Genomic DNA, 10,155 nt, shown 5'->3' on the forward strand with positions numbered 1-10,155 from the left:
ATTTGAAAAAGGCAAGCTTATATGAAAAGTAATTTAATCACAAGTAAACTTCTATTGCATTTCTAATACTTGATTAATTTATATTTTTATATTAAAAATTCAACATTAACAAAATTTTCAAACGGATTAATGTTAAAGACGGGATGTGACTCTATTTTAAATTACATAATATTTATCTTTATAAGTGAATCCAACTACCCAAAAAACCTTAATTGTTCTACATTTAATTTAAAATAAAATAAATTAAATTAATTTAAAATAAACTATCTTCACATTCTTATATTCTGCACGTAAATTCTTATTTTATATGTGAATTAATTCAAAATAAACTCTAGTCACATCCATAACTCTTAATTTAATCATTAAAAATATTTAAAAATTATATGTCTGCTCACATGGACTAAAAAAAGAAATTTAAATTTTACAAAACACAATTAAATTTGATTATCTAATTAATATTAAATAATGCATTATTTATATATTTGAAAATTTTAAAAAACTGTTAAATCTGATTAATTTATTATTATTATTATTTTTTTATTGCATCAAAAACTTTCACATTAAATTTTGGAGCAGTTGACATTAAACCAAATTTCAACTGAACAGTAGGGGATCAATTTTCCTCATGGACTCTGTAAAACAAAAATAAAAAATAAAAAAAATCCAAGGAGTGCGTAACGCGCACCCGGGCACACGATAGTAGCCAACACCCAAACAAGGAAATACCAAAAATCTATCCACTCTCGTCTCTCTTTCTCCCTCCCTCTCTCTCACAGACAACTTTTCACATTAGGGTTTTCCGTCTCTCACCTGAGCCATTTCAGAGTCCTTCATCTTCCTGGTAAGATCTCCAACGCGATCTGCGATTATTGTTTTTGTTTGCAGAAAATGTTTTTGATTCATTTCTAAAAACACTTGCGACGAAAGCAAGCCCTAGAGATAGTTGGAAAGGAGGGTTATGGACGGAGGCGAGGGTGGGTTCGGCGACGGCGGTGATCCAGGCGAGCAGTTCCACCGCAACGAGGCGATCTCCGCCGTCGCCGATGAGGGCTTCTTGGGGGAAGAAGAAGACGATGACTACGAAGATCTTTACAATGATGTTAATGTCGGCGAAGGGTTTCTTCAGTCTTTGCGAAAGAATGAGGAGTTAGGGTTTAGGAATGAGGAGGAAGAGGAGGAGGAGAAGAAGGTTGAGCCTGTTCCGCCGCCAGCCCCGTCGGTGGTGCCGGAGGCCAGTGTCTCGATACCAGGCGTCGGCGGCGGCGGAAGCAGCGTTGGCGGCGGTGGGGGAGGGGGAGCTGGTGGTGAGAGGAAGTTTGAGGAGGTGGGTGGGGGGGATGGTGGGTCTAGGGTTTCTGGGAGATTGGAGGGATTTCAGAATGTAGGGTTTAGAGGCAACGAGATGGGCGTTAAGGGGTCTAGTGCAGGTGTACCGGGAGGAGCAGGACCAGCAGTTGGTGGTGGAGGGTTGAGAGTTGAGTTGGGGCCTTCCTCGAATAAAGTGAATGATTTTGAGGAGCAAACTGGTAATAATAGTGTTGGAGTTCAAGTGATTGGGCAGCAATCTCATGGTGGGGTTTTAGTGAGTGTGGGAAATAATGAGGGTTTAGGTAGGCAAGCAGGAGGAGTAAGCAGCATGAATGGGATTGGGAATGGGGGTGTTGTTGGAGGCGCTGTTGGTGGTGGTGGTGGTGGGGTTGGCAGTGGTGGTGGTGGTGGAGGAGGAGGAGGAGGAGGAACAATACTCTTTGTGGGGGATTTGCATTGGTGGACCACGGATTCTGAGCTTGAGGCGGAGCTTTGCAAGTATGGGGCTGTGAAGGAGGTTAAGTTTTTTGATGAAAAGGCTAGTGGGAAGTCAAAAGGGTATTGCCAGGTTGAGTTTTATGATCCAGGTGCAGCCACGGCTTGCAAGGAAGGGATGAATGGGCATCTTTTTAATGGACGTCCTTGTGTTGTTGCATATGCCTCACCATATAGTGTTAAGAGAATGGGGGAGGCTCAAGTTAATAGGAACCAGCAGGTGTCCCAGACTGCACTTTCTCAAGCGAGGAGAGGTCCTGGTGATGCAGCGGGTAAGCCTGGTGGCAGCAACACTGCTACTGGTGGTAATTATCAGAGTGGGGATAACAATAGAGGAGGTTATGGTGATAACAATAGGGGAGGTTATGGGAGAGGTAACTGGGGAAGGGGCAATTCTCAGGGGAGAGGGCCAGTTGGTCCAATGAGAAACAGAGTTGGTGGTATGGGTGGGAGGGGTATAATTGGGAATGGTGGTAATGGATTTGGGCAGGGCATTGCTGGTACTCCACCATTGTTGCATCCGCAAACAATGATGGGTCAGGGTTTTGATCCAGGTTTTGGAGCACCTATGGGGAGAATGGGTAGCTATGGAGGCTTTCCTGCTGCTCCAACCCCTCCCTTTTCTGGTATATTGTCTTCATTCCCGCCTGTAGGAGGTGTTGGCTTGCCTGGAGTAGCACCTCACGTGAATCCAGCATTCTTTGGGAGAGGGATGCCCATGAATGGAATGGGAATGATGCCTACTACAGGTGTTGATAGCCATAACATGGGGATGTGGTCTGATCCTAACATGCCTAGTTGGGTTGGTGAAGAGCATGGTGGGAGAGCTGGGGAATCTAGCTATGGAGAAGAAGCTGTCTCTGATCATCAGTATGGAGAGGTTAGTCATGATAGAGGGGGTTGGCCAAATTCTGGTAAGGAAAAAGACAGAGGTTCAGAAAGAGACTGGTCTGGCTCTTCTGATAGAAGGTATCGAGATGACAGGGAACCAGGGTATGATAGAGATCCACCTAGAGAAAAAGATCCAAGTCATGATCATGATTGGTCTGAAAGAAGGCATCGTGATGATAGGGATATTGGTCGAGATCGAGACAGAGAGCGTGAACGGGAACGGGAACGGGAACGTTCTCGTGACCGTGATCGAGACCGCGACAGGGAACGTTCACGAGAGCGTGATCGCGATCGTGACAGAGACCGCTACAGGGAAGACAGAGACAGATATGTGGATCATCATAGGTACAGGGACCGTGAATCAGAACATGATGATGAATGGGAAAGGAGTCGATCATCAAGGACTCACAGCAAGTCACGCTTGTCTCAAGAGGAAGAGCAACGTTCAAGATCACGGGATGCAGAATATGGCAAGAGGCGGCGGCTGACGTCTGAATAACCTAGTTCATTGCTTCTTTCCTAAATAGATTCTCATCCAGAATGGAAAAACTAAATTAACTGGGATTTCATCAGGTGATTTGGACTTTATTCAAGGCAAAATGGTTCTGTTCGATGTTTTCTACAGCTTCATCATCTGTAGTTGCCTGAAGTCTTTTTGATTGCTTCTTTGTTTTCTGGGGCATGGTTCCATTTGTGCACGATAAAAGTAAGTTCTATACTTTTGGGACTATATGTCATTTTTTTCCCTTGTTATCTTTTTTCTGCTCTTAAGTTTTAACAATCTATTTTAGATTATCCACACTTCTGCAAGTCAAGCAGTGTGATATATTCATATTTTCAGGGCTTTTGGATATTCATGAAATCTGTACTTAATGTTATTACCTGGGCAGGAACATTTGTTTTTCTTTTTTACAGTTGACATGCCTTCCCAACTACATCAAAAGTTGCTGTATTTGTTTATTAGATTGCTGGAATGTGCTATCTTTGAGTATTAATTTATTATGAGCTGCTGTTAAATAATAATGTTGTCTAACTGTTGCATGTAGTCATTACCTTGTTAATTTCAATTTATCAGTTTGGTGATTTGCATGTCGAACTTTTCAATGGGATGATTTTTTTACTGAAATGAATATAGTGATTTCACTTATTTCCAAGCAGTCACATAAAATCCAGGTGCTTTTGTCATATTGTGTGTGTGCTTGTCTCTGTAAAAATCTTTGTTTACCGTTTTCTATTTTTTTTACCATTTATCATTCAGAGTCTTATGCACATAATGTTTTAGTTTGCCATGTCACACAGGCTGTTATATTTACTCTTCTTTCATTTAGTACGATGGATGCACGTTCGGACTAGCATTCACAATCTTGCTGTTTGCATCATTTACATGTGATTGTGCTGATGCCTGGAACCCTGTACACGCATGGTTGATGCGTCTATTTTGAATTTCCAATTGCTTATGTGGACCAATTTCACTTGTAGTGAATAAAGTTTACCCTGAACTTGAGGTTTGAGACCAGCATTCACGATCACTTTGTGCTGATGTCTGGAACCCTGTAGTGCATGTGCATGGTTGATGCCATTTATTTTTAACTTTCAATTGCTTATGTGAACCAATTCCACTTAATAGTGAATAAAGTTTACCCTGAACTTGAGGTTTGAGACCAGCATTCACAATCTTGCTGTTAGCATAATTGAAGCAACCCTATGCTGATGTCTGGGACCATGTAGACACATGTTGATGTTTTGTTCTAAACTTCCATTTGTTTATGTGAACTAATTCCACTCATAGTGAATAAAGTTTACCCTGAACTTGAGGTTTGAGACATTAACTAGTGGTTTGATTAATCTCTCAATGTTTGACTGGGAAGGTGATTATGGTTGAATTCTGTTAAATATTAAACATTTACGCAATATTTAGTAATTTGTTGTTAAATCATTTAGTGAGTCTAAGTTTGAAGCCTGGTAAAATGCATTTGGTTTTTTTAGCATTGGGATTGTTTATACCTTCAGTTTTCTTGATTTTATTATGTCTTCTTAAACCCTTTTTTTTTTGGGCAATTGAGGTAACATATGCCTAGCTTGCTTGGAAAGCCAAGAAAGTTTCCAGACAACAGAGGTGTTAAAAGATAAGCCATGACTGCATTAGGTGCATGCATGAATGCATGAGTTAAGGTTTAGTTAAAGGTCCATGTGCTTATGTCTATCCTTGATCCATGAGACATGTGCCTCTTATGATCCATCCTTTTAAAAACATTTTGAAACAATTACTGGGAGTAGTTATCATTTTTCTTGTATCATACTTTTAAAGGTTCCTAACTCTTTATCCTCCCCCACTCCTTATTATGTTAATTTATCAAACACTATCTGTGTTTTTTGGTGTCTCTATTTACTGTTTTCATGTAAATTGATGCGACAAAAGTTTATGAAGTTTTATAATGTTATATTATTTACCAATGGGAATGTGCTTCTTAAAAGTCCAACGAAGTTTAAGAATTTTCTTTTTTGGGTTCTTTGTTATAATAATTTCCTGTTGTTTTCCTAGATTGATAATATTTATTGTTTAAGCATATTTAACTGTAAACTAGAGAGTAGAAGACATGTTCTACTCTGTGCAAGGGTGAAGTGCCTTCCCTTACCTTGTCAGAAGAATTGGAAAAGAAATCATCATGGTTTACTTGTCAATGACCATTGTTTTTGTCACTTATTGTTCATTTTTCCACTCCTTTCATTTGGTTGTGGTATTTGTTGGTGGGCAAGTATGATTAAATTTGCTGTAACCTCCAAAACCTTTCTATTAGTTTATGGTGCTTGCTAATAGCCACCATCCTCTGGCGATAAGATCCGACCCTCTAATTTCTCTTACTTAGGAGCTCTTACAATGCATGTTGATTTGATGGCTGGAAGATGTGAAACTATTTATTTTTTTCCAAAATTAAATGAAAAGAGTCCCTCTTGAGCAGAAGGTGTCTTTAGGCCATCTTTCCTTGGCTCCTTTTTTTATGATTTAAATTTGTTTAGATAATGTTAAGTGAATTTTCTGTGTTCCTAGGAACCTGTTGCATGAGGTGGTAATTCTTTTTCTGTTAATAGTGCCTGCTGTTTCTACCTCATTGAAATTCTTTTTTCCGGAATGTATCCAATAACGGCCCTAAATGTACAAGCTTTGAGGAAAACAATTTTAAGGTGTTTCCTGTGTCTTGGATACAGATTTTTGGGTACAATGAAAGACAGGGTATGAGGTATAACCACTTTTTAATAATAATATAAATTATAGTAGTATTTTATTATTTTATTAGCAAATTGCCACTTGGCTCAACCTTAACCAAACGCAGTTTTGATTTTTTCGTTTTTGGGGAAATTTCGAAACAAAAAATTCTTTTTTAGATCCTTAACCAAATTGGCCCTTAAATTCTCAACTTTGGCCTTACTTTTTCACTTGCTGCTCCGCTTGTTTTTGTTCTTTGTAACTATTGCTGATGTTTTTGTGGATATTGCAAGTCACCTTTAAGACTTGGTTGAAATTCTGATTCCATGCCTTTCTATACCTCATCTAACACAAGAATCCTTACGACTCGTTTGGTTCGGCGAAATAGTTATTCTTAGAATAAGATGTAATATAGTTTAAATTTTGGAATCAAGGGAATAGGTTAGGGAAAAGAAGAGAAACTTGCATACGGTCTTTATTGACCTTGAGAAAGCATATGATAGGATACCTAGGGAAGTTCTATGGTGAGTTTTAGAAAAAAAGGGGTGTATGTAGTAGGTATACCGATGTCATTAAGGATATGTACGATGGAGTAATGACTAGTGTAAGGACTATAGATGGAGAAACTAGAGAATTTCTAATCACCATAGGTGTGCATCAAGGATTTACTTTGAGTCCTTATCTTTTTGCTTTAGTGATAGACCAATTGACTAAGAGTATTCAAAAAGAGGTTCCATAGTGTATGTTATTTGCAGATGATATTGTATTAATTGATGAAACTAGGGATGAAGTAGAGGCTAAGTTAGAATTATGGAGATAAACTTTGGAATCTAGGGCCTTTAGGATAAGTAGAAATAAGACAGGATATGTGAAATGTAATTTTAGTAATGATAGGAGGAATATTGGGGAAAAAGTTAAACTTGATGATGAAGAAATAAATAGCACTTGTAGATTTTGATATATTTGATCTATTATATGCATGCTGAAGGAGAAATTGAAGATGATGTTATGCATAGAGTTAAAGTAGGTTGGGTAAAATGGAGAAGTGCTTCAAGTGTGCTCGGTGATCGTAGAATACTCATAAAATTGAAAGGAAAGTTTTATAAGACAGTTATAAGACTTGCAATGCTATATGGATCGGAATGTTGGGCGACGAAGAAACATAATATTCAAAAAGTAAAAGTTGTTGAGATGAGAATGCTTAGATGGATGAGTGGTATAACATTGAAAGATAAATTAAGGAATGAACATATTTGTGGTAAGATAGGTGTAACTCATATAGAAGATAAGATAAGGGAGGGACGACTTAGATGGTATGGACACTTACAACGTAGGTCACATATTGCACCTGTGAGGAAGAGTGACTTAGTTACTGTAGGGGGCAATAGAAGGGGTAGGGATAGACCTAAAATAACTTAAGAGGAGATAGTGAGTAAGAATTTAATATCCTTGCATCTATCAAAAGAAATGGTCCATGATCGCATAAATTGGCAGAAAATGATTTATATAGCCAACCCCACCTAGTGGGACTAAGACTTGGTTTTGTTGTTGTTGTTGTAAGGGAATAATTATTCCTTAAATATTCATAATTATTTGATTCAATATATAATAGGAAAAGAATAGACATCTCCATGATGAAATTTGGGAATATTTATTCCTTGTTTATATTCCTTATTATGGATTCATAAAATAGTTCACATTTTATATGATTTATAATAATAACATGATTTCTTGTATAACTAATTGTAACTAACCTATTAAAATTAATCTATTCTTAGGAATAGGCATCCACAAACCAAATGAAACCTTATTTTCTAGATATTTTGGTTCCATTATGGGTTATGCCTATGCTTTGGATCGAAGTGGTAAAGATGCCTGGTGGGTTTGGAATAGATCTAGGGTTCTTAGGGTCTAGTCAACAAAGTAATGCAAGTAAAAAGATGAAGAGGAGAATAAAAATCAGAGTGGCAGTCCCATGGTTCTTATGGTAGGTATATGCATTGCTTTTTTGCTGAGTGAATGTAGTGGGGATGACCTCCTTTGTTTAGATTCAAGCAGAACATGACATGATTTAGGAAATTCCTTTTTACAGAGTGCGCTTTATCAACCGTTATTTAAACTCATATCTGTCCACATGTGAACAGCATGTTTTTGGGAAATAAGATATAATACTTTATAGTGGGTTTTCTCTCAGATTTACTTGTGTAATTTGGTTATTCTATGAATCAATATGATCTTGAGAGCTGCATTGCTTAATGTAAATAACACTCGCAAGTAATCGTTTTGTTTTGCTGTGTGAAGGCTATTTTAATTTGAGGAATGGAAGCCATTCATCAGATTTCAGGGCATTCTTGGGGATGAAGAGCACCCGGATCAACATTCGAAGGAGGCTATCATAGCGTTTCCTCTTTGCGGATTGGTGTAGAAGTGGAACCTTTCCTTTTCATAGCTAGCCATCTTTTGCATTTATGTATTTTTTTTTTTTTGTTTTTTGAGGGGGTTAATTAGCACTCGGAACAAACTAATATTGTGGATGATGATTGTGTCTTGAAAAATTGCTGAAGTCAGATGTGGCAGATTATGTCAGAATAGATTATATTAGAACTTACTGCTTGAATGTAATGTAATAGGGTTAGAACACAGGTGATGTTGCTATGTGGCTGTGTGCCTATTCTGATTGTTGCATTTTTTTTGTTGTACAATTTTTTTTTTTCACTTTTTTTGTTTTTAAAATATTGTCTGTATACCATTTTTGACCCAACCGCAGTTTCCGATGTAGATCCTGTAGCAATCCTAATCAATTAATGAAAATCCTCTGACACGAGAAGTTTATACGGTTATATGTGTTTGTGGTTTTGCATTCTTTTCATCCTTCATAGGCTGATCATTATTAGCATCGCAGTATGATTAACCTCTCAATTTCTTAGATAGCAACTTAAAATAGTTTTTATCAATTCATTTGAACATATTAGTGTCATTTGTGATTGCTTTCATCTTTGTCGCTGTTTTCCTCCCAGGTTGCCAAGGCTCATCTTTAGTGATTTGTTTGGTAGCTGGAATGGGATGGGATTTTTTCATTCCATTGAAATATTAATGTGTTAGATTTTAACACGCAAAGTATTGAGTAAAGTTTGAGTCTGAACTCTGTTTATCTGAACAGAGGAATAATGACACGCCTCTCAAGTGGTGGCCTACACGTTGTAAATGTAATGGGCAGCCTGTTTGAGGTTCCTGGATTTTGAATGTGATGGCGGCTGTTCTTTTTCTTGAATAAATGTATGGTATGTTGGGTCTGGACCGGCATAGAGATGTGCTTTCATGGGCTCATACGATGAATTCAACCCATATAAAGAAGCTGGGCTAATTGAGCCCAGGCCCAGGCCCAGGCTCAGGCTCATTGGTTGGATTGTATGAGGTGTGTTTTACTTGTGGTTTGACTTGCAGAATGAAATATAATAAAAATTCGAATGAAGAGCATGAAGAAACATGTGAAAAATATAATTTGATTTAACCTAGTTTCATTTGATTTTTTATGCATTCAATATGCAATTAGTGGTTTGTTTTAATTAGTAAAATCCTAGGAGCTCTGAAGAGATGAACAAAGATTTTAAACTTTCAAAAATTTTATGCTCAGAGAGGTTTGAATTTGAATTTTGTATTGAATTTGAATAAGATGTGATATGTAATTTTATTAAAATTTGTTCAAATTTACTTAAATCTAAATTTTAAGTCCAAAATCTATACTTTCAAATTCAGTTTAAAAATTTACATCTCCTTGTCAAATTAAAAATAAAAAATTTAAAAAACCAATACATTCTTTTCATTTTATCTTTTATTAAAAAGCAATATATAGATGAGTATATGTTAAAAATAAGTTGGATTGTTAATAACCTATTTGCCCATTTATAAATTGAGTTAAGTCATTTATAATTTCAAGCGTATATAAATTCTAAAATGTGGAGCCAATCGAGTGACGCTAGATTTTTTCTTTTCTTTTTTATCTATTTTTTATTTATTTGTTGTCATTTTTCTCCCTTCCACTCTCTTTTCATAGGCTCATAGCAAAGGGCTCATGAGGCCTCCACTATTATAAAAATGCAATTTTGTCTCCTTGGCATATGGAGGGATCCACACGGGCCCCATAATTTTTTTTAAGCACTTATATTTTTTCCCAGAAGTAGAAGGCCCCACTAACCTTTAAAAAAAAAAATTTATTTCTAATTTATCATTTAAGTTCCTCTCTCTCTAAAATTTTT

General features: G+C 37.0%; 1 protein-coding gene across 1 annotated transcript; it reads left to right on the plus strand.

Annotated features, from left to right (window-relative positions):
• Nucleotides 1-750: 750 nt before the first annotated feature.
• On the plus strand, nucleotides 751-8,739 carry LOC131167461 (uncharacterized). The gene is made up of 2 exons (XM_058126267.1): nucleotides 751-3,400; nucleotides 8,201-8,739. Exon 1 carries the CDS (start codon nucleotides 959-961, stop codon nucleotides 3,191-3,193), a length of 2,235 nt encoding a protein of 744 aa, XP_057982250.1. The 5' UTR covers nucleotides 751-958; the 3' UTR covers nucleotides 3,194-3,400; nucleotides 8,201-8,739.
• The last annotated feature ends 1,416 nt before the right edge of the window (nucleotides 8,740-10,155 follow it).

The sequence above is a fragment of the Malania oleifera genome, chromosome 1, assembly GCF_029873635.1.
Source record: "Malania oleifera isolate guangnan ecotype guangnan chromosome 1, ASM2987363v1, whole genome shotgun sequence".
NCBI classification, from domain to species: domain Eukaryota; kingdom Viridiplantae; phylum Streptophyta; class Magnoliopsida; order Santalales; family Ximeniaceae; genus Malania; species Malania oleifera.